This window comes from Myotis nattereri, assembly GCF_964212035.1.
Source record: "Myotis nattereri genome assembly, chromosome: 3".
NCBI classification, from domain to species: Eukaryota; Metazoa; Chordata; class Mammalia; order Chiroptera; family Vespertilionidae; genus Myotis; species Myotis nattereri.
The window spans coordinates 1404513-1428692 of NC_138077.1; the positions used below are offsets into that span (position 1 = coordinate 1404513).

General features: G+C 64.5%; 1 protein-coding gene across 2 annotated transcripts in view; it reads left to right on the plus strand.

Annotated features, from left to right (window-relative positions):
• Positions 1 to 610: 610 nt before the first annotated feature.
• EVA1C (eva-1 homolog C) overlaps positions 611 to 24180 on the plus strand; it is a gene marked incomplete at its 5' end in the record, with an annotated part of 36573 nt that continues 13003 nt past the window's right edge. Inside the window, 5 exons of one of the 2 annotated variants that reach the window (XM_081087170.1) lie at positions 719 to 872; positions 13576 to 13734; positions 18982 to 19175; positions 19771 to 19894; positions 22464 to 22613. In XM_081087170.1, coding sequence (XP_080943296.1) covers positions 719 to 872; positions 13576 to 13734; positions 18982 to 19175; positions 19771 to 19894; positions 22464 to 22613 — 781 coding nt within the window. Of the gene's footprint in view, positions 873 to 13575; positions 13735 to 18981; positions 19176 to 19770; positions 19895 to 22463; positions 22614 to 24180 lie in introns of both variants that reach the window. The other variant, XM_081087169.1, reaches the window with a different exon arrangement.

Here is a 24180-nt window from a genome sequence, read left to right on the forward strand (position 1 = left end):
CGTGAGTCGGAGGCCGAAGAAACCGGCTCCGGGGCGGCCGCCCGCTCGCCGCCCCCCGCCCCCAGCCCCCGGCGGCCGCGACCTGGGCGCTGCGGGGTCTCGTCCCGGAACCCGGGAGCCGGCGCGCCGGGGGCTCTGCACGTGGGGAGAGGCGGTGCCGGGCGCCCGCGTCGCACCTCCGGGACCCGCCTCCCGCGGCCCCACCCTCCGCGGCCCCCGCCTCGGCCCCGCCCCGCCCCGGGCGCCCGGGCTCGCCGCGCGGCGCTGGCTCCAAAGTGCGTCACGGGCACCGGCCGGCTCCTCGGAGGCCAGGGCGAGGCTGGCGCGGGGCCAGCGCGGGCCGGGCCAGGGGTGCCGGGCCGCCTCGGGGCGGGGACCGGGCGTGGAAGCCGCTCCGGTGGCCCGGCCCTCGGCGCGCGGTGGGGGGCCCCTCGCGGCGGGCAGCGCGCCAGGCACCGGCCCCCCGGCCGCGGGGCGCGCGAAGGCGACACTGGCCCTGGGCCCCCCTCGTTTCCTCCCGGCGACGGGCGAGATTTCCTCCCGGGGAAACGCGCGGCTCCCTCCCGGGGGCCCGCCCCGCCCCGCTCCGCCCCCCGCCCCCTCCCAGGCCGGGAAGCCGGGGCCGGGAAGCAAGTGGCAGGGGCCGCGGAGCGCTGCCGCCCACTCACCCGCCATGTGACGCCGCCTCCGGCCGGCAGCCCCCCGCGCCCCGCGCACCATGCTCCCGCCGGGCCCCGCGCGCCCGCCCGCGCCCCCGCCCGCGCCGCACCCGGGCGTCCGCAGGCAGGTGGAGCCCCCGGGCCAGCTCCTGCGCCTCTTCTGCGCCGTCCTCGTCTGCTCCGGGGAGATCGCGGCGCTCGCCGACTTCTCCGGTAAGACGCGCCCCCGCCCTCGCGTGCGCCCCGGGCGGCAGGTGCCCCGGTGAGCCCTCGGCCCGGGGCAGGCGCCCGAGGGGGCTCGGCTGGGTCGGATGAAAGTTGGGGTGCGCTCCCTGCCAGTGTTCTTGCCCGCGGTGAGCCTTTAGCATCTGGTGGCTGCGTGTGAGGCGGGGCGGGGGGGCGCCCCCACCCCCCCACCCCCACCCCCATGGAAGGGGGGCACCTGTTTGGAGCTGGTCGCCGGCTGCGGACCTGTTTGCCGGCGTCAGCGACGCCTCCGAGGGTGCTGTGGGCTTGCGGCTCCTGGAGCCCAGCCTGTGCCCAGCGCGGGAAAGGCACGTGCGGGGCCCGGGTGCACTGGGCTAGCCACCCGCACCGTCCGGGGCGCATCCAGGGAGACCGGCCCGGGCACACCTGACCCGAAGTCTGCCTGCCAGCGGCGAGGGGACCCCCAGGGAACGGAAGGTCGGGGGAGGTGAGCAGAAGCTTACAGAGCAGAGAGGAGCCTCGGGGTGGGCGCGGGGGCGGGGCCTGACTACCTCCGAAAGGTACCAGCACCCCTCCCTTCCCAGTCTCCCGTAAACCTAAGGACTTCCTCCATCCAGCCACCCACGCGGCTGCTCCTCCGGACACTGGGGCCGGGGCTGTGGGTTGGCACCCGAGGGAGGGTGGATGAGGGTCTGGCGCGGCCTCTGTGACCGTCCGTGCCTGGAGTCACCACCCTCCTCCCCTGTGGCCTCCCTCGGGGAGCCTCTCCCAGCCCAGGAAGCAGCTCTGAGCCCCTCCCCTTTCCAGCATCTTCCGCAAGCCCAGGTCTGCGCGTCCTGGAGGGCCTGCGGGCTGGGGCTTTTGTGGTTAACTGGGGGTGAGGGGAGCTGGAGCCCCGGCCTCCTGCGGGCGCCCAGGACCAGGCGGGCGGGAGCTCTGGAAACCAGAGGCGAGTTGGGTTTCTCGTTTACTCACAGAGCCGGTCATTGTTAGCCCAGAGCCCTCTGGTCAGAGGTTCTTTTCTCTGAATATTTAATATCAGGGCAGTGTTTCCACCTGGCAAAGGAAGCCAAGATATGCCAATTTGGCAAGCAAGCCTCGGTCCTTAAAAAAAAAACAGCCGCTGAGGCGGAGGGCAGGGAAGGCTCTCCCAGCGAGTGAGCCATGGACTTTTTTGGGAAAGGACTCCCTTCGCCGCTCGGGAAGTCCTGCGTGTGCCGATTGCAGCGGGGAGAGCAGCTCTGCCTGTTGGAAGGAGAGAGCTGAGCCCGCAGGCCCCGTGACATCACCGCGAGGGAACAAATACCGCCGCGGGGAGTGCGTGTCACCGGGAGACTGAGCAGATCAGGGACACGGTGCCGGCGGGTCACCACCCAGGCGCGGCCCACGTGCGGCCACTGTTCCGAGGGTGGACCTGAGCCACGGACTGGAGGCTGCTCCCTGAGGGCGTGCTCGCCGGACACCCGTCCTTCTAAACGGCCCGCCTGTGTGAGAAAAGCCATTTCCTTCTGCTCCTGGTGGGAGCCTGCATGGGGTGGAACCCGCCCCAGCCAGGGGGGGGGAGTGGGGGGAGGGAGGGCCGCCAGCCTCACCATCAGCCGGGCCCCAGAGATCCCAAGACTAGGGAGAAAGGTCAGGGCCCTTTTGTGGAGAAGAAAACGCCCCCCCCCCCAACCACAGAGGCACTGAGGCTCTGTCTGAATTCTATGGGGCGGCATCAGACACGGGAACAGGGGCTCCTGCAAAGTGGGTTCATGTGACTTGAGCCTCAGGGACCCCCGACCACGTGACGGGCAGCCGCGAGAAGCATCCTGAGCTCCCAGGTCGCAGGCTGAGTGTGCCGTGGAGGCTTTCACTCAAAGCGGTGGGTGCAGACGTCACCCCCGCCCCCCCCCATGCCAGTCCCGTGGCCTCAGCCCGAGGCCTGCTTTCCTGGGGGCGGGCAGCCCTGTCCCTGGGCATGAACTTGGGGGGGGGACAGCAGAGGGGGAGGAACGGCGGCCCCGCCCCCTGGGGGACGGACGCTGGGGGACAGGCAGGCAGCTTTCCTACTGGAGGGAAACGCCAGAGACCAGCCCAGGGAGGCTCGAGGGAGCCGGGGACCCCTTGACTTGCGAAGAGGGGGATGCAGGAAGGATGGTGTGTCCGCGTGAAAGAAAGTGCCGGAACATCCGGTCCCCGGGGTGTCTGTACAGGAGGGAGCAGTGCAGGGCTGGGGAGTTACTTAAGCCTTTCTCATCTGCACCTCCCCCTGCAGCCTCTGCGGGCTGTCAGCTGGGGCAGCTTTCCCGGGTCATTGATTTTCCCTTTGCCCGGGGGATCCCAGCATGGATCTCGCTGGTCATAAGCCCGAGGCTGCACTGTGAGTCTTGCTCATCCCCTGAGCCTGCTGGGAAGGGCCTCCGAGCCTCTCTCCCTCGCCCTGAGGGCAGGATGCTGCCAGCGTTAGAAACACCCCCAGGAAGGCCAGAGCGGCTCCTGCATCCCGCACCCCGACCCTCAGCCCTCAGGTCCACACGCAGACCAGACGCACTGGGCGCCAGCCATGCCCCCCTGTGGGCGGGCTCTGCTCCTTGGACTGCGTTCCCCATTGCGGGTTTGGCCTGCGAGGTTCGCATTGACCACGATGAAAAGAAAACACAGAAATATCCCAGCAGCCGCATCTTTGCTCCAAGATCAAGGCCAGGGTGAGGCTGAGCGGAGGGAGCAAGGGAGCCTCTAAGTTTCGCCTTAAAGGGCGATGTTTCAGCCGCGTCTGCACACTTTGTTCGCCGTCCCCGGTTCCGTTTGTGTTCTGGGTGTCTTTGGTGGATTTTTTTTGTGTGTGATGGTTTTAATCTCGTTGTCTCTCTGCTGAGGACAGGCGGGGTCCTCTCTCCCTGCTTCTGCTCACTCTGTCTCTCTGGCCTTTCTCCTTCTCACAGAAGGCCTGAGTGATGGATGGGCTGTGGAGAGGGTTGGGGGAGCAGGGGAGGGTGGGGGGAGCAGGGGAGGGTGGGGGGGGCAGGGGAGGGTGAGGGGCATGGGAGGGTGGGGGGAGCAGGGGAGGGTGAGGGGCATGGGAGGGTGGGGGGAGCAGGAGAGGGTGGGGGGCATGGGAGGGTGGGGGGAGCAGGGGAGGGTGAGGGGCAGGAGAGGCTGGGGGGCATGGGAGGGTGGGGGGAGCAGGGGAGGGTGGGGGGCAGGAGAGGGTGGGGGGCATGGGAGGGTGGGGGAGCAGGGGAGGGTGGGGGCAGGAGAGGGTGGGGGGAGCAGGGGAGGGTGGGGGGAGCAGGGGAGGGTGGGGGAGCAGGGGAGGGTGGGGGGAGCAGGGGAGGGTGGGGGGCATGGGAGGGTGGGGGAGCAGGGGAGGGTGGGGGGAGCAGGGGAGGGTGGGGGCAGGAGAGGGTGGGGGAGCAGGGGAGGGTGGGGGAGCAGGGGAGGGTGGGGGGCAGGAGAGGGTGGGAAACCGTTCTTGTTCCCACTTGGATTCCTCAAGAACGCCAGACTTCAGACAGAGCGGTCGGACGGTGTGTTTACACACTTGGCGTGATCCTGGGGCGCAGCTGGGAGTGTGGGAAGAAGAGGGAAGAAGATGAGGACCAAGGAGGGGGCGGGGCCGCTGAAACCTTCCCGCCTGGCCTGCCCGATTGTCCCCAGGCCTCAGCGGCGCCCTCCGCCCTCCAGCGCAGCCCCTGCAGGAAGTGATTCCCGTGAGCAGACACAGGTACACAGAGAGGTTCCGACTCCCAGGCAGCCAGCTGGGAAACAAGCCACTGGGGCCAGGCTGGGCCTCGGCCTTGTGGGTGCTGAGTGCAGGGCCAGCTGCCTGACCGTTCTAGACGGTTCATGGGGTGCCAGCCCTGTGTCAGCTCCCCACCGAGCAGGCTGGCCTTTTCCGGTTCCTTCTTCACTCCTTTCCTCACCACTGCCCAGCCTGGGCTCGGCTGGAGGACAGTCCTGTCCCTGGCGCGTGTGCCCACAGGCCTGCCTCTCCGGCAGCCTGGGCTCGGAGTCCACGTCACCTTCACCAGGAAGCCAGGCTGAGACCGACCACGCTCCCCCAGGCGGGTGGTGCCCGGGCACTTGGCAGAACCAGACACTCGAGTACTCCAGCGCAGCAGCGTCACCAGCACAAACCCCGCGAGGTGCTTGGGCGCGGCAGCCTGTTGGTAGGAACACACAGTCCAAACCTGCGTTGTCGGGGCTACAGTCGCGGTCAGAGCAGCCGAGTTCTCACAGAACCGCGGGACTTTAAACGCGGGGACGGGAGGAGAGGCCGTGGAGTGGGCATACTGGAAAAAGAACCAAATAGATCTGCTGACTTTACTGAAACTGCGTGTTCACGAAAACGGTGTTGGAGTTGGAAGCTCAATGGACAGATGACACTGAGCGGAAGAGAGACATGGTGAACCGGGAGGGGAAGCGGGAAAAGTACCCAGAGTGCGGCAGGAGAGGTAAAGGCGGGGCGCACGTTGGTCAGGCCTGGAGGGTGGAGGAAAGGCTCGGCCCCCTGCAAATCCTGGGACGCGAGGTGAGGAAAACCAGGACGAGGCAGCTCCCAGAGCGGCCCTCTCTTGGAGTCAATTCTCAAGAACGAATGAAAGGTTCCGATTCACGCGTCCCAAGCAAGTAGAACACGTGGACGCCTGTAACATTGATGCTATAAGACCCTGAAAACGAAGTGCTGGTCTTGGAACCATTGAAGAGGGTAGAGCACATAACTAACGAAGCCTTTGCAACAACAGCGAGAGCAGAAGCCGATGACGTATTTCCCAGGTTCTGAGAAAACAGCCACCAACGCAGAACTGAGCCCCTAAGCCGGCTCTCGCTGCAAGGTGCGCAGGAGGCGCCGACCGCTGACGCGTCCTCCCTGAGAGATGTGCTAACGGTGTGCTTCAGGAGGACGGACACGGGGTCTGGAAGGACAGACGGAGATACAGTGGTGAGCACAGAAGTGGTACAACTTCGGGTGCTCTGTGCGCACGTCCTGGCTGCCCTCCCTCAGCGGCTCTGCCATCCCCCGGCCTCGAGGCCGTCTCTAAGGAACCCAGTCCTTCCAGCAGCTGCAGCCAGAGACAGGTGTGTGTGTGTGTGTGTGTGTGTGTGTGTGTGTGTGTGTGTGGTTTCTTTTTTTTGTTAATCCTCACCCGAGGATATTTTCCCATTGATTTTTAGAGAGAGTGGGAGGGAGGGACAGAGAGAGACCACAACGTGAGAGAGACACATGGATTGGTTGTCCTCTGCATGGGGCTGCAACCGGTGTGTGCCCTTGATGGGAATCGAACCCAGCACCCTTCACTCTGGGCTGTTGCTCCATCCACTGAGCCAGGCCGGCCAGAGCAGGAGACAGTGTGTGACTCAGTTGAGCTCTTCCGCTGACTGACGAGCTCCACCGGCGATACACCCCCCCAGGTGGGCCCCGTGCCCAGGTGACGACACTGGGGCATCTGTATGAAACAGCAGGAAATGCCAGGGCGCCCAGGAATCCGAGGCTGTGCTAACCGTGAGCCAAGTTACCCTGAGAGGCAGCCCTGTCCTGGGCAGACTTCCTTCTCCGTGGGCTGCGGCCACACGGATAACAAGGGTTTGAGGCGTGACTGATCGCCTGGGCGGGCACAGTCTGCAGGTGTGTCCAAACCACAGCGCTTGGCACCGAGCTGTGGGAGTGTGTCCACAGACCTGCCAGGCAGCAGGGCCCCGGCCTGGGTGCCACATCCCCAACCTGCATCCCGGACCCCGGGTGTCCCGCGCTCGCGGGGACCCTGAGGTTGAATTCTGCACCGCAGGCTGGGGAGTGAGAGGACGCTGTGGTCAGCTTCACGCTGAGGGCCGAGCTCCGCACGCACCGGGGCCAGGCCACGCTGAGACTCCGCACGCAGGCCGCGGCGTCTGGGATGTATGTTTGCAAACCGTCTGACTTCCCGGCGGCCTCAGATGTCCCGTGAATACCAATCGCCTCGTTCGGGGCGGGAAGAAGAGGGAGGACGAAACCCAAGAAGGCTCTGTGAGGCCGATCTTGAGTCCGGAGGAGCACAATAGCGGGCAGTCCCGTTTCGAGTCCGTCGGCATTCCTGCGATGACTACACACGAGGGGCTCCCCCTGTGATGCGGGGGCGTCTTCGGGGGAAGAGCCCTTTCTGTCTGCACGGCCTCCGCGGCCTCCCAGCAGCCTTGCCGTCCGAGACGGGACCCTGCGCCCGGCCCTCTCGCTTTCTCCCGACTTGGAGGACTTTTCACTCTTTTCGGGCTCAGAGATCATAAATTTCCATCCCCTAGAGCCAGGAACGGGGGACCAGCCCGAGCCCTTCCCTCTCCGCCTGCGGGGGGCCAGGTGGGAGCGGGAAGCCTGATCTCATCCGGCCGATTTGTTGGGCTTGTGAGGCTGTGCTGCAAGGCGTGCGCACGGCGCACAGTCCCTTCTCCGTGAGAAATACCGCGCACCTGACCCAGGGTCAGGCCGACACACCTCCTTCTGTCAATACGACCGTGACCGAAGGGACGGTCCTTTTGAAACACCTGCCTCTCTTCTCGGAGGCCCGAGGGACTGACACGCCTCCCAAAGCTAACAGGCCCGGCGCTCTGGGGCAGGTCGCCCGCCCACGGCCTCCGCACGGAGGGGGTCCCAGGCCCCGGGGCTGCGGCCCCCGTGGGAACGGGTCGCACACGCTGTGCAGAATGTCACAGAGCACACCTGTGGGCCGTTTTGCCTCCTTAAACCCCAAGTTCAAGTCCTGATTCACCCCCCCTCCTTTTGTTTTTGAGCGAGGCGCCCCAGCATTTTTTCCAGGATTATTTAAAAACAGCTTTATGGCTCCCGAAAGCCATAAACCCACGTTTTGAGGTAAAAGGTCTGTCTTTGTCTGTTCAAGGCAGGGAAGGTGGCCAACCTCCACCAAAAATGCCGCCCGGCCGGCGTGGCTCCGTGGTTGAGCGTCAGCTTTTGAACCAGGAGGTCAGGGTTCGATTCCCGGTCAGGACACAGGCCTGGGTTGTGGGTTCGATCCCCAGTGGGGGGCGTGCAGGAGGCAGCCGATCAACGTTTCCCTGTCATCATGGATGTTTCTCTCTCCCTCTCCCTTCCTCTCTGAAATCAATAAAAATATATTTAGAAAAGGAGACAGTGGGAGGCCCAGAGCCCAGAACCTTCCTTCACCTGACAAGCCAGGGCTGCCTGGCTGCTCACATCCCTCTGGCTCACGCGGGGACCTCCTCGCGACGCTGTCCACGTGCGCCCCGTCTGCGCTCCTCCCAGGCGGGGGGACGGAAGGGGAGCCCCGGCGGGGCTGGGGAACCGGCACCCTCAGCCCTCCGCACGCTCAGTAAACAGCCATTTCCCAGACACAACGTGCAGGAATGGTACAAAGGCTTCTTCACGCCCTCCCCGGATTCCCCGAATGCCTCGTTTACTGCCGCGGCTTTATTGTCCTCTGAGTTGCCAACGGTCCTCCGCTCCTAACCCTAAGAACAAGGGCTCGCTGACCCGCCCCGAGCAGCGCCAGACTCCGGGGTTACGGCCCTGCGCCGTGTTCTGAGCCACAGGCCCCGCGCCGTGTCACTGGGTCCCGGGACGCACGGCAGAGCCCGGGGAAGCCCCCCGCACCGATCTCCGTCCTCAGGTCTCCATCTCCGAGACCCAACCAGCTCCCGGGGCCTGTCCGCCGTGACCCGCCTTTTTGAAGGCGGCCAGGTGGTCCTTTTACCGACTGTCCAGCTGGGGTTTGGTGGGGCTTCTCGTGGTTCTGTTCTTAGGCGTTTGCACAGGACCCGCCCGGATGGGATGCTGTGCCCCCGTGTGCATCGCGCCCCACGAGCCCGGGAGCCCCGGAGCTGGGAGGACTGACCGGCTTCGCCCCATTACTTGGGAGCCACGCAGATGCTGTTTGCTTGTTTGTTTAGTTACTAGGGGTCCAGTGCACGAATTCATGCACCTAAAAAGGAACTGTGGGCTGCGAGGCTGCTGTGGGCACAGGGGCAGGTTTGGCCCATCCTCCTGGTCCCTCCCACCGTGGCCCCTGGTCCCGTCTGCCGGCAGCCCCACTCCCACCACCGCCACTCCCACGCACTGACGTTGCCGGTCCTGCTTGCACCCATTGACGAAGCAGAGTGATTGGGGCCAGCGCCATCAGCGGGTGCGAGCAGCGGGTGCTGCCCCGATCACCCCTCAGGAGCAAGGGGAGGTGGAGAAGCCCCCAGGGGCAAATGGGGCCAGCAGCCGCTGCTCGCCCCTGCTGACGGCTCCGGGCACTGGCAGGTGTGAGCTGTGGCTCCGGCGCCAGCAGCAGGTGCGAGTGCCGGGTGGGACTGTGGCGCATGGGAGCAAAGAATGTTCAGTAACCACCAGAGGCTCAACCAATGACAGTGACCGGTGCCCCGCCTTGGTCTGGCGCCCCCGCTCACCTCCACCTCCCGCCTCGGCTGACGCCCGCCATGTTCCCTGCGTGCCCCCTGGTGGTCAGTGCATGTCATAGCGACCAGTTGTTGTTTGGTCGTTCCACTGTTTGGTCTATTTGCATATTAGCCTTTTATTATATAGGATTTATTTATTTGTTTATTTTAATTGTCACCCAAGGAGTGAGGACATTTTTTCCCCACTGATTTAGAGGGAGTGGAAGGGAGGGAGTGGGGCAGAGAGAGAAACGTTGATGTGACAGACACACATCGATTGGTTGCCTCCCGCATGTGCCCTGACCAGGGCTGGAGGTCAAACCTGCAACCGAGGTACGTGCCCGGGACCAGGAATGGAACCCAGGACCCTCCGGTAGGAAGGCCGGTGCTCTAACCACTGAGCCGCGGGCCAGGGCCGCGGGCCTCTTAGATCACAGATGTCGCCGTCAGCCACGCGTGCCCAGGGTAGTTAACTGGTCCCTTTAATTAACAGCTTACCTGGCGAAGCTGTAATGTGGACGCAGGAGAAGCAGGTCTTAGGCAGTGGAGGGAAGGACCAGGGTTCTGGAGCCGGGAGCATCGGCTGGGGACCTGGTGCGGGAGGGCACCGCCATGCGGGTTCGGGAGCGCGTGGGAGGGGGACTGCGGGGTCCCCTGTGGCTTGGCCGCTGCAGGGCGGGGTTCTCAGTGTGCCCTCCAGTCCTCCGCCCTGGACAGAGCAGCTCCTCCCAAGCGCTGGCCACCTGGCAGCCCGTCGCCTTTTGGGGGGACGTGAGGGGGTTGGTTGCTGACTTCCAAGTCAGCCCCCGACAGCGGCTGTCAGGACGATGCCGGCCCCACACGCTGGGAGCGAGGCTGTTGCCACCTGTTGTTTATCTCAGATCAGAGGAGTCTCACCGTCTCAAACGGCGAGAGCTTTGCTTTGCTGCCGGCTCACAGCTTCCACCTGTCACGGGTTTAATACGTTATTAGAACTTTACACCCTGTGCCTGTTCCTTATCAATTAAGATGATTGGGGTGACACCGGCTCATAGGATCATATAGGTTTCAGGTGGAATGTCTTGCTTTTCTTCAACTTTATTTCCCAACTAGAGGCCCGGTGCACGAAATTCGTTTACACCCCTCCAACCCCCCCCCCCCCCCCCCACACACACACACACACTCCTGTGAGGGAATGCTGTCGGTTCTCTTAAAGTGAAACCAAAGAAGGCGCTCGCTCAGATCCTCCATCCAGAATCCTCCCCTGAGCCCGCGAGGAGGCGGAATGGAGACCGGGGGTCACCAGCCCGCGTCTGGCCCGGCCTCTGGGACAGTGTTTGCCCCGTTTCCGCTTTAGAGACTCCTGCTCCGGGAGCTCCTAGGGAACAAGGCACACGTGCCTGGCCGGTGGCTCAGGGGTTGAGCGTCGACCTATGAACCAGGAGGTCAGGGTTTGATTCCCGGTCAGGGCACAGGCCGGGTTGCGGGCTCGATCCCCAGTAGCGGGTGGGCAGGAGGCAGCCGAGCCATGATTCTCTCTCTCTCTCTTTTTTTTTTTTTTCATGATTCTCTCTCATCACTGATGTTTCTCTCTCTCCCTCCCTTCCTCTCTGAAACCAATAAAATATATTTTAAAAGAAATAGAAAGAAAAGGCGCGCTGGCCCCTAACAACTCGCTGTGACCTCCCGAGGAGCTGGCGGAGGGCCGCGGGCCGCTCTCCGAACGGCCTCCGAGGTCAGAGGACCCGGCTTCACTGTCTGGAGCGGTGACGTCCCGTGTCCTTTCCCACGTGGCGGGTGAAGCGCCCGGCGCGGCCCGGGCCCTTATTCCCGCCGGGAGCGCATCGCAGGTGCCGGAGGCCCCGGCCTCGGGCGGCAGGTGGGGCCAGGCCGCCCCCACACCGGCTGCGGCTGCGAGCGGGGTGCCGGCCCTCGCCTTCCGGCGGCCAGCTTGCCGGGCGGTTCTGAGAGCCTTTTGTTGTGCCCGGGGCCGGAGCCGCCGGCTTGGCCGAGTCCAGGCCGAAAAGATCAAGTGTCCAGCCCGGACCTGCGCCTGCGGGGCCGGTGAGAGTCGCATCAAGTTACCAAATGCTCCGCTCGTACCCGAGGTTCAGGGTCACTCTGCCTCCAAAAGGAAAGAGAAAGCGACCCGTCTCGGTGCGCGGGGCGAGCGGGGGCTGACGCGGTCACGGATGGGTGTCCCTGAGTCACCGCGTGGGCCTGGAACCGGGTTGCCCGACGCGGCGGTCCCTCCCTTTCAGGAGATTTGAACCCTGTGGTGGAAAAGGCACGAAGGGCTCCTGGCAGGCGTGTCAACAGTGAAATAGTGAGTGTAAGTCCTGAGAGGCCATTCAAGCCCCGGCCGGTGGCCCAGTGGTCAGAGCACCGGCCCTCTGGACCTAAGGGCTGTGCGTTCGATTCCGGGGAAGGGCCTTTGCGGGCTCCATCCCCGGCCTGGTTTGGGGTGCGTGCAGGAGGCAGCCAATGGATGCGTCTCTCTCACAGTGATGTTCCTCTCTCTCTCTCTTTATCCCCCCTCCCCATTACGCTCTAAAAAAGAAAAAAATCAATGGAAAGATATCCTGCGTGAGGATTAAAAAAAGAGAAGATTGCTCCTGGGGTCCAACACCGAGCGTTTAGAGAAGTTTTTAATCCATGGATCGCTCTCCCTGTGTATGGGCTTGTACACACATGTATGTTTCCATGTGTTGTAAAGTCCTCTTCGGCGGGTCTTCCAGCTTCTCTCTGATGTGGCCACGGAGGTGCCCCTTGGAGAGGCGTCTGAGGGGAAGGGGGTCACTGCCCTCACCCGCCCGCAAGGGCGGGGACCCCCGGGCAGCGCCGTTCAGGGCGCAGGTGTCCCCCACAAGCAAAAGGCGTGAGACGGTTATTGGTGGCTTTGAAGGCCCCGGTCACAGTCGGGGGAGCCCAGGAAGGGGCCTCGCCGCAGGGACCCCCTCGTCCCCCTGGCCTCCTGGTCACGGCTCACAGCCTGGCAGTGGGGACGTCGAGGCATCAGGAAACCAGGAAGTCTTAAAAATGGACAATACAGCCCGGCCACGTGGCTCGGTGGTTGAGCATCGACCTGTGAACCAGGAGGTCTGGGTTCGATTCCCGGTCAGGGCACAGGCCCGGGTTGTGGGCTCCATCCCCAGTGAGGGGCGTGCAGGAGGCGGCCGATCCATGGTTCTCTCTCATCGTTGATGTTTCTCTCTCTCCCTCTCCCTTCCTCGCTGACATCAATAAAAATAGAATTTTAAAACACGGACATACAGTCGCAGAGAGAGCCCGTGGGTCCTGGCGGTGAGGGCAGCGCTCGTTTCTCAGGGCGAGTCACAGAGCCAGTGGTCAGCGCTCGCAGTGCAGGCAGCCCCTCCAGGGCCGCTCTCTCCGGGTGGACGAGGACTGTCCCCCGCGCTCTGGCCTTCCCGCACCTGCTCCCGAAACGGTGGCAGCGCACGTGCGGCAGGTTGTGGACTTGGCCTTGGAAATGGCGTGCGTGTGGCTTGAAGAAAACCAGGGAGTTTGACTGTCAAAGAGAAGAGCCGAGTCTGAGAAAAATCGGCCAGACTCTGGGGTCCGGGGATCTGTGGGCTGGAACGCGGGTGCCAGGAGCCAGCGGCCTGTCCGAGCGGCCCTGGCGGGTCCTGCAGGCGCATCTCGCTCGTTCCGTGCACCCTCGGACCCGGGCACGGGACCCGCGGCGTCGCGCCAGCACGAAGACGAGCCCTCTCCGGGGCAGAAACGTGTAGGAAACGAGAGCCAACGTCACCTACCGTTCCCCAGCTCTTCGTCCTCAGGCCAGACCCCGGCAAAGCAGGCCCTTGCCCTCTTCTGGGCCCCTTCTTCCAAAGTTGGGGCTCCCGGTCACTCTTCCTCCCCCCCCCCTCCTCGGCGGTGACCTTGACCGCCCCGTCCCCACACCAGGTGCCTGCTTCTGCTGTTTCTACCGCCTGCCCACCAGCCCCGTGAAGCAGGCCGAGCTCCCGTTCTACAGACGAGAAGACTGAGGTATAAAGAGGTTGTGCTCAGCGTGTCCAAACGCATCTGCCCCGAGGGGTTCCAGAGCCTGATCCCCTGCATCGTGCCTGCGGCCACCCCCTGCTTGGACACTTTTGATCCTGGGCCAGCGCCTCTGGCGAGCCACACCGGCCTGCCCCGTCCCACCCCCTCCCCCACACCCACCCGTGTGCGGGCGCTGCCGCCTGTGAGGCCACCCCAGCAGGGCCCGCCCGCCGCTGCCTTCCACTTTCCCTGATGCAGTTTTTAAAAGTCAGTTGGGGAAGAGTGAGGCTGATGAATGAGATCCCTGGTCCCTTTAATCTCCTTAGTAATTGAACTCCCTTCAATTACGGCTTTTCAGTAGCAATGTCTTCAGGAAGTGACTCCCCCAAGGAGGAGCGAAGGAGGCATGAGATGATGCCAACTCCACCATCACAAACCAGCAAGATGTGTTTGGCGAGTCTTTGGTTCGCCTCGAAGTCCTGCCAGCCTTCCACTCACCACAGGAACCTGCTCCCTGGTCAGGTGGATAAAGGGTTATTTCCTGCTCGTGCCTCCATCTGGCGTCTTTAGAAGATGGGGGAGGCTGTGCTCCAGGCTGTCTCTCAGGGACCCAGGCTCCTTCCATCTCCTGCATCCCCAGAGTCTGTCCTTGTCCCCTGCATCTTCCCCCGCGGCCGCAGACGGAGAGAGGGAGCCGAGTGTCACCGGGGCCTGCAAGTGGCAGATGCCATTCTGCCCTCTCCACTGGCCGGACTCCCGCTGTCCCCTGTACTGCAAGGGGGACTGAGCCACAGCTCCTCCCGGGGGCTCCCAGAGAAATGTGTGTCGCCGCCCCATGGAGACTCTCGGGTCCTCCCGGTGGGCTTTGGGGCCAGGATCTGAGCGCATCACTTAGGAGCTGTGAGAGCTCCCCTTGGCCGCCCCATGTGACCCCCAAAGTGTCTGAGAGACAGGCTGGTGCTGTCGTTCCAGTCACAGTCGCCTCCAGGTTCAAGTTTTGGTACCAAACCTGGGATGAGAGAAAGGCCTTGATCCGAGGTCTCAGTTCACTTTCAATGCTCCTGAGTCGGGGGGCGGGGGGGGGGCAGCCACCAGCTCTTTATCTGCTGTGAGGCCGGTCCTGCCCCCGCCCGCCCCCCGCAACACTGACTCACCGCGCCCGACGCGTGGGCTGCCCCCTCCCCGGGCCCTCGCCACTTCTCTAAACACGCTCGCAAACACGAAAGAAAAAACACCCTTTTCTGGAAAAGAACCTGAAACATGTAGCAACACCTTGGAGTATTTGAGAATAGAAGGGTGTGGCCTCTTATCTGAACGTTAATGGGGGGGGGGGGGGAGGCGCCGCTTTGTCATTTCTTTAAAGAGGGGGAGGCAAGGACAATAGGATTGAATTCCACCCTCTTCCCAGAAGCCGTTGCGAAATGGGCCGGCGGTTCGGGGACTTGGCAGGGGCGTGGGCAGCGCCGATGTGCTCCCTCCTGCGCGCAGCGGCCGCGCCGCCTGGCCAGTGGCCTTCGTGGGGTCCTGGCCTCGGAGGAGGAGGAGGAGCGGGAGAAGGCCAGCCGGGGCCTCTTCTAAACAGCGACTTCTTGAGCCTCGATCGTCGGGGGTCGGCCATGGTGCCGGCCGTGCCCGTCACTGGGCGCTTCTGTAGAATGGGTTTTCCTTGTGAATGTGACTCCCCGTGTCGGTGTGAGGACGGAGGGGAGCTCCTGCCGTTCCTGGGGGTCTGTTCCCCAGAAAGTCTCCATCTGCCTTCAAAAAAAGGGAAACCTGGCCCCAGCCGGTGTGGCTCAGTGGATAGAGCCTCGGTCTGTGGACTGAAAGGTCCCGGGTTCGATCCCGGTCAAGGGCACAGACCCGGGTTGCGGGCTTGATCCCCAGAAGGGGCCGTGCAGGAGGCATCTGATCAGTGATTCTCATCACTGATGTTTCTCCCTCTCTCCCTCTCCCTTCCTCTCCGAAGTCAGTAAAAAATACATTTTTTAAAAAGTAGACCCCTCTAAGATGTGCCTTTTGGGACAGTCCTTGAGCTAAGTTCTAGCCGTGGCCGTGGCTGTGGCTGCAGAAGTTTCACTGACAGGCAGTGGGGGTGGGGGGGGTGTGGCCAGGAAAGAGAGTATCTTGTGTTAAACGCCAGCTGCATCGAGGCCTCTGAGCCACGGAGCTGATGGTGGGTCCCGTCACCCCCTCCCCCCCAGTTCGACACGGTCAACAGAGCGTTTCCAGGCCGTTCCAGGCTCAAGGATGGGTTTCCTAACAGCGTGCCCGTCTGCCTTCTCTCGGGAGCAAATATTTGCCCACAACTGTAGTGTGGAGACTGGCCAGGGGTGTTAAGAAATAAAGCATTTCCACCACCACCGGGACGGGCCACGTGGTCCAGAGGGAACATCCACAAAACGCTGCGCACGAGCCAGCCGAGGAGCCAGGTGGGGAGGCCCAGGGCTAGGGTCTGCGTGCTTGCCCCCACCCCCGATTCGTGGTTTAAAACCGTAACCCCCAAAGGTGATGGTGTCAGGAGGTGGGGCCTTTGGGGTGTGATAGGTCAAGAGGGAGGAGCCGTCATGAATGAGACCACTGCTCCCGTTAATGTCACATAAATGAGTTTCCCAGCCCGGCCGGCGTGGCTCAGGGGTTGAGCGTCCACCTATGAACCAGGAGGCCACGGTTTGCTTCCCGGTCAGGGCACAGGCCCGGGTTGTGGGTTCCATCCCCAGTGTGGGGTGTGGGGTGTGCAGGAGGCTGCTGATCAGTGATTTTCTCTCATCCCTGATGTTTCTATCCCTTGTTCCCTCTCCCTTCCTCTCTCAGAATCAATAAAAATACATTAAAAAGCAAACAAATGTATGCTGCCATGTGCCCACCATTAGAGTATCAGACAGCACAGACTCATCGCCCCAAAAATCCTGTGCTCCCCCGATGGAGCCTCCCCCCAGCCCTGGGGCCCGACCCGCTCACGTCCGCGTGGCGCAGCCTTTCCCAGGTCCCATGGCTGGACCCACACGCCTGGGGCCTCCTAGACGCCCCTTCCACTTGGCCACGTGCCCTGCGGGTCCTCGTGTCTCTCGTGCCTTCACAGCTCATTGCGCTTTAGTCCCGGACGGACCCCTCGTGGGTTGTGGGCACAGGGTCTCAGGAAGAATTGGACTGAGTCTCGAACCGGGTTTACAGCCGGAGAATCTCGTGGACCCGCCTGCTAGGCCTGACCCCGGGGACGGCCCCGCCTCGGCCGCCAAGGGCCCGTCCTCTCAGAACAAGAACGGGGCCGGGGGGGGGAGGGGGGGGCAGTCCTCTCGTTCCGAGGGGAATGGTCCCGTGGAGGCCCAGCCCTGTTTCCCGGGACGGACGACACGACAGACGGAGGAGAAAGGCAGTGGCCCCACGCTGGTGGCTCAGCATGGCCAGGGGAGGATGGGGAGACGAACGAGACAGCTTTGCTGTTAATCCTCCCCTGGGGGTATTTTCCCATTGATTTTAGGGAGAGAGGAAGGGAGGGGGAGAGAGAAACATCGATAGGTCGCCTCCTGCATGAGCCCCACCAGGCCCCGGGCTGGGGAGGAGCCTGCAACTGAGGTACCTGCCCTTGACCGGAATCAAACCCAGGACCCTTCGGTCCGCAGGCCGATGCTCTATCCACTGAGCCCACCGGCCAGGGCCAAGGCAGTTTTAATGGCAGTGTGCAGAGCCGTGTAGGGGCGCCCGGCTGGGAGCTTCAGGCGGGAGCTGGCCGGGGGCAGCACCGGGTGACCCTGAGCTCCCTGAGCGGCCGCCGTGGGTGCGGAGGTCCCACGCGGGAGCTGGCCCTCGGAGCTCCGGCTTCGTCGGGACCCACCGTGTTCCCCGTGAGGACCCTGACCATCTGCCGGGCCACGGGGTGGGGTGTCTGCCTGGCCCTCCTGGTCCTGGCGGGGGACACGGGGGGGGCCCACAGGCGGGACCCTGACTCCCGCGCTGATGTCCGTGCGGCCTCCCCAGGGAGCTGACGCGGGGCCGACTTCGTGGCGTTGAGGGCGGGCTCCGTGCGCGGCCAGGGCTGGTGAGAGCTGGGTGTGGGCCGTGGCCGTGAGCTCGCCGCGTTCAGCCTCGGACTCGCTGGCTGCGCGTGAGGCCGGGGGACACCGGGCCGTCCGGTCCCTCCTGCCGGGGCTTCAGGGGACCCACTGGCCGGGCCTTGGCCCAGAAGTGGTTCTGGAGGTTGTGAAACCGACGGGAGTGACTCGGCACGGCCGTCTCTGTGGGAACCCGGCGGTTCTGACGCTGCCTTCCTCCCCACCCCCGGGGCCGAGGGCTCCCCCACCCCCACGCCTCCCAGAAAGTCCCTGGCTCCGCTCCCGGCCCCAGGGACTGAGGTGTGAGGAGGCGGAAAGGAATCCACGTTCCGGCCGGACCTCCTTCCTCCTTCCTGAGAGGCAGCCAGGCCGCCCGCTGGCCGGGCCGTCCACCCTCAACCCTCGGGGCCGTGGCCCTGCCCACCAGCCAGGCCGTCCATCCTCGGCCCTCGGGGCCCAGGCCCTGTCCACCAGCCGGGCTGTCCACCCTCAACCCTCGGGGCCGTGGCCCTGCCCACCAGCCAGGCCGTCCATCCTCGGCCCTCGGGGCCGTGGCCCTGCCCACCGGCCAGGCCGTCCACCCTCAACCCTCGGGGCCGTGGCCCTGCCCACCAGCCAGGCCGTCCACCCTCAACCCTCGGGGCCGTGGCCCTGCCCACCAGCCAGGCCGTCCATCCTCAACCCTCACGGCCATGGCCCTGTCCACCAGCCAGGCCGTCCACTCTCGGCCCTCGGGGCCCAGGCCCTGCCCACCAGCCCGGCCGTCCACCCTCAGCCCTCGGGGCCCAGGCCCTGCCCGCGGCGGGCTGAGGGGGAGCGGGAGGAGCGCCGGGCGGCTCGGGGCCGGTGTCGGAGGCTGAGGCTGTGACGGCCACACCGGGAGGGGAGACACGGGAGCTCCTTCCCTCCCAGACCAGAGGCTCCGTCTGAACCAGGGGTCGCAGGGCCGGCTGCCCTGAGGGCCGGGAGGGTCCCCAGCGCTGGTCACTCCCGTCCTCACACGCGTCCGTCCTCTGCGTCTTCTCCTCCGAAGGACCCGTCGTGGGCTGTAAAGGCCCGTCCACCCCGCACCCCCCCAACAGCGACCCCTCAGGGCCCGGTCTCCAAACAAGGACACGCTCTGAGGTCCCCAGTCAACATGGATTCGGGGGGCACATTTTTTAAATATATTTTTACTGATTTCAGAGAGGAAGGGGGGGAGAGAGAGAGAAACATCAGTGATGAGAGGGAATCATTCATCAGTGCCTCCTGCAGGCCCCACTGGGGATCGAGCCCGCACCTGGGCCTGTGCCCCGACCTTAATCGACCCGTGACCCCCTCCCGAACCGTGACCCCCTCCCAACCCATGACCCCCTCCCGACCCGTGACCCCCTCCTAACCCGTGACCCCCTCCTAACCCGTGACCTCCTCCTAACCTGTGACCTCCTCCCAATCTGTGACCTCTCCCAACCCGTGACCCCCTCCCGACCCATGACCCCCTCCTGACCTGTGACCCCCTCCTGACCTATGACTTCCTCCCGACCTGTGACCTCTCCCGACCTGTGACCCCCTCCTGACCTGTGACCTCTTTTGACCCGTGACCTCCTCCCAACCCATGACCCCCTCCCGACCTGTGACCCCCTCCCGACCCGTGACCTCTCCCGACCTGTGACCCCCTCCCGACCCGGGGAGGAGCGGTGAGCCCCCACCTCTGGTAACCGGTGGCTGCCTTCCAGGCTACCTGACCAAACTCCTGCAGAACCACACGGCCTACGCCTGTGACGGGGACCACCTGAGCCTGCAGTGCCCGCGGCACTCCTCCATCAGCGTCCAGTCGGCCTTCTACGGGCAAGACCACCGGGCGTGCAGTGGCCAGGGCCCGGCCGCCCAGGGGGACAGCCTGACCTGCGTGGCGCCCACCACCTTCCAGGTACTGCGCCTCGTGGGTGTTAGACGGGCCCGTGGTTCTCTCCCGCCTGTCTCTCTCTCTGTCTCTCTGTCTCTCTCTCTCTCTGTCTCTGTCTCTCTCTGTCTCTGTCTCTCTCTGTCTCTGTCTCTCTCTCTGTCTCTGTCTCTCTCTGTCTCTCTGTCTCTATCTCTCTGTCTCTCTCCCTGCCTGTCTCTGTCGCTCTCTGTCTCTGTCTCTCTCTGTCTCTGTCTCTCTCTGTCTCTGTCTCTCTCTCTGTCTCTGTCTCTCTCTGTCTCTCTCTCTTCTGTCCCTTCAGGGTGGGAACCTGCTTTCCGTGTCCACCTGTCGGCTGGGCTTGGGGTGGGGTCGCTCAGGCCCCCCAGGTGCTAGCTCTGCTGTGTCCCTAAGGGTGCGGAGCTGTGCCCGGGCCTCCTGGTCCCAGAGAGCCCTCGGCCTCCCAGCCTGCAGCACGAGGCCGGTGGGCAGTGGTTCCGACGCGGGGACGCGGGGCTGCTCGGAGGGCCGCTGGGCCCGCTGTGCGCTCCCCGAGCCCGAGCCCGGCCCAGGTGTGGGCCCCGCAGCCGCCGGTCACCAGCCTGTGCGTCTCCTCTGCCAGAAGGTGTTGGACGAGTGCCAGGACCAGCGCGCCTGCCGCCTCCTGGTCAACAGCCGGGTGTTCGGGCCGGACCTCTGTCCCGGGAGCAGCAAGTACCTCCTCGTGTCCTTCAAGTGCCAGCCGAGTAAGTGCCCGCGGGACCGCGGCTCCGGGCCTCCGCCCCCCGTGCCGTGAGCCTCAGCTCACGCGGAAACACCCTGGCTGCGACGTGGGCCCTCCTTCCGGCTTTTCCTTGGGTGTGGGTTTGCGTGGGTGCGAGTGTGAGTTCACAGCCAGGTGCGTGCTGACCGTGCCCGCGTCCCTGTGCGTGCTGATCCGTGCCAGTGCCCGTGCCCACGTGTGTGCTGACTGTGCCCGCGTCCCTGTGCGTGCTGACCCATGCTGTGCCTGTGCCCACGTGTGTGCTGACTGTGCCCGCGTCCCTGTGCGTGCTGACCGTGCCCGCGTCCCTGTGCGTGCTGACTGGTGCCCGTGTCCACATTCATGCTGACTGTGCTCGTGCCCACGTGTGTGCTGACCCATGCCGGTACCCGTGCCCATGTGCGTGCTGACCGTGCCCACATCCACATGCATGCTGACCCATGCCTGTGCCCACGTGCATGCTGACTGGTGCCTGCGTCCCTGTGCGTGCTGACCGCGCCTGCGTTTGGAAAGCCTGCCCACTCTGCACCCAGCTGCCCTGATGCTGTGGGTCTCGGGCGAATGCAGGACCAGCGCTCCTGTCGGGAAGCCCTGCCCGAATGAGAAGGCGGCCTGTGCTTCGGGCCCAGGGGCACGGCTTTGGGTCCCCGGGACCCGCTGCTCCTGCTCCCAGGGGGCCCGGCTGCCGTGTAGCTGCCGTGTGGGCTCGGGCAGTGACGGGAACCTCCCTCAGGCCCCAGGACTCGGTGTGAATGGCTGAAAGGCAGGGACATGCGCGTGGCTGGGAGGGTGGGGTACGGTCTGGCCTGGGCGCAGCAGCAGCCGGGCGCGCTGCCTGTAAGAACTTAAACTCTCTAAAAGCCACTGAAACGGGCTGCGCGGTCCTCTCGCCCGCACTGGAGCGTGAACAGCGGCGGTGACGACACGTCCGCACCCGGCAGGTCCCCGAGGCTGGGCCGCGTCGCACGCACTGGCCTCCGACCGGTAACTCCGTGCGGAGCATTTGCTGCCGTTTTCCTTTAAAAAATGTATGTTTTCATTGATTTTTAGAGAGAGAGGAAGGGAGAGGGGTAGAGATAAACATTGAGCAGAGAACATCATGGATCGGCCGCCTCCTGCACGCCCCCCACTGGGGATGGAGCCCACAACCGGCCTGTGCCCTGACGTGCATCGGACCGTGACCTCCTGGTTCCTGGGTTGATGCCCAACCACTGAGCCACACCGGCCGGCCGGGCTGCTGTTGTCCCTTAAGCAGAGTCTTGGCTCCGCCTCCTCCCGGCCCGGGCCCGTTGCTCTCCCCATTGAGCCCTGTTGGGGCCGGTGCCGCCCGCACCTGTCTAACCCGCACCCAGTGAGCGCTCCCTGCCTCTGAGACAAGCGCTCGCTCACCTAGAAAAGGAGCCGTTATGTCCGTGGCCCCATGGTCCTGAGAACCCAGAAATGTCACTCTCGGGCGACGGTGACTTAGCACATTCCCGAGGAACAGGGTGAGTCAGCGAGACACACCGTCACCCCCGCCTGTCGGGACACCCCGGCCCCCAGTCCAGGTGGCGATTTGCCCGTAATCGGGGTGATCGCTGGAGGCCGCCCCGCGGGTTAGTGTTACCGGGAGAGCCTGGCTGGCTTCGGGCTGCCTCTCGTGAACGGCCTTGAACTTCGGGGAGGTGGTGCCTTCAAAATAGAACTTATCACTTAGAACATTCTGGAGGAGACAGGGAGGAGGCGCAGGAAGGCGCCCATCCTGGAAGCATCTCCAGGTGCCGAGATCGGCCGGGTTGGCATCCTGCCCTCTCCTGCCCTCCCTCCCGGCCTGCTCTGCCCCGGGAGGCATTCTTCACATTTTTGGGTGTTCTCCCGGCTGGGAGGGCGCCCGCCTCGAAGCCAGTGTTCGGCCCTTTGTGGTGTGGCTCAGTGGTTGAGCGTCGGCCTGTGGACTGACGGGTCCCAGGTTTGGTTCCCGGTCAGGGCACCGGCCTGAGTTGCAGGCTCCATCCCCAGTGGGGGGCGTGCAGGAGGCAGCTGATCAGTGATTCTCTCTCATCACTGATGTCTCTCTCCCTCTCCCTTTCCCTTTTTGAAATCAATAAAAACATACTATCGATAAAAAAGAAAGTGGAATTTGTGTTGGAAATCATGTTCTTTCGTGCTCCTGTTGGGGCGTAAGCTTCATCCGCTTCAGGTCTCGGGGGTCCCACCTGCCCAGGGCCCGGTGTTTGCTGCTCAGGCCTCCTCGGCCGGGAGCCTCCCAATAGCTTGATTGCAGCCGAGTCAGGAAAACATTTGACCTTTGACCCGATCAAATACACAATTGAAAAGAAATCCTAAATGGTGAAAACAGGGCTTGTCCGTCCCTGGCGTGGCCGCCCCGGGTCCCTGGGCCGTTCTCCGTGTCGTCAGACCGCTGGCCGCAGCACCTGCCGGGCCCACGGCCGTGGAGGGGGCTCCATGAGGGCCGCGCAGGTGGCCCCGAGGGTGGGGGCCTGGGATCCCGGCGCCCCCTCGGGCGGCGCTCCCCGCGAGCTGACGACGCCCCGGTTTTGTTTCTGCCCCAGATGAACTGAAAAACAAGACGGTGTGCGAGGGCCAGGAGCTGAAGCTGCACTGCCACCCGTCCAAGTTCCTCAACATCTACGCGGCCGCCTACGGCCGGCGGGCGCAGGACGCGGACCTGTGCGCCTCGGGGGCCCGGCCGCCCCCCTTCGGTAGGTGGGCTCCCCGCAGGGGTGGGTCCCGCCGTGGCTTGCATGGGGTTAGAGGGCGCGTCGAGGGCAAGGAGGTACCAGCCCCCCACACAGGGCCTCCTGCCGCCCCATGTTCCTGCCCCGGCCATGGTCCCTCATTTCTCACCGAGTAGTTACTGAGCGCCTGCTGGATGCAAGGCCCTGCTCCAGGCGCGGGCGTGTTCGTGGGCCCACACGAGTCCACACGGAGCAGAGTGGACCTCCCAGCAGCGGGCGAGGGGCGGTGAGGAGGCAGACAGCGGTGGGCTAATGGGTCGAGTTTCAGGTGTGGACGAGCGAGTGCTCCCGGGAACAGTGCGTGGGGGAGGGGAGGGGAGGGGAGGGGAGGGAGGGGCTGCAGGGAGGGGAGGGGAGGGGAGGGGAGGGAGGGGCTGCAGGGAGGGGAGGGGAGGGGAGGGAGGGAGGAAGGGGAGGGGAGGGGAGGGGAGGGAGGGGCTGCAGGGAGGGGTGGGCCAGGCAGTGAAGCCAGAGCAGAGCAGGAGGAGGAGAGGCTGCAGGCCCCGGGAAGGTGCAGGGCAGGGACCCAGCGCTGGCCGAGGCTGCACTCAGGTGGAGGGTCAGCAGGCGCCCCCTCAGGAGCCGGCGGGTTAGAGCTGAGACCAGCACGGCCCCTCCGCCATGGCAGCCGGGTTCTCCGGGAAACGGCCAACAGCAGACACGGGGAGAGAGGAGCCGCTGACGGGGTGAGGCCCGAGTCTGACAGGCCCAGGGCGGCCTGCGGGCAAGGAACGCGGAAGAGCCGTGTCCGCCTCTGACCCGGCTCGCAGGACGCCGGCCGGAGGCCCACGGAGACCCACCTGCCGCCCGAGAACGTCCTTTTTCTAAAACCTCGGGCTCCGCCCTCCAGGCCTCCACTGCTCGGGCGGGCGAGGCCCCCCACTGGAGGGCTCTGCGTCAGGCACAGTCTCCTGGTTTAAACGTTAGTCACACAAAATATGTAAAAATAAACTTTAGTCACAGTTTAAAAAGTACCTTCCTGCCCTGGCCAGTGTGGCTCAGTGGACAGAGTGCTGACCTGCGGACTGACGGGTCCCGGGTTTGATTCTGGTCAAGGGCACCTGCCTGGGTTGCAGGCTCCTGGCCCTGGTCGGGAGCACGTGAGAGGCCACCAGTCGATGTGTCTCTCTCACATCGGTGTTTCTCTCTCTCTCTTCCTCTCCATTCTGCTCTCTCTAAAATCATCCTCCAGTGAGGATTGAAAAACCACAACAAAAACTGCCTTCTCCACAGCATCCAGACGTGTCTGACCAGACGACCGGGCACTAGAGCCCAACAACTAAACTGGCACCTAAGATTAACCGCCACCCCCCCTGTGATGCTTAACCCCCCACCTGTGATGGTTAACCCCCCCTGTGATGGTTAACCCCCCCTGTGATGGTTAACCCCCCCTGTGATGGTTAACCACCCCCCCGTGATGGTTAACCCCCTGCCTGTGAGGTTAACCCCCCCCGTGATGGTTAACCCCCCCCCGTGATGGTTAACCCCCCGCCTGTGAGGTTAACCCCCCCCCCCGTGATGGTTAACCCCC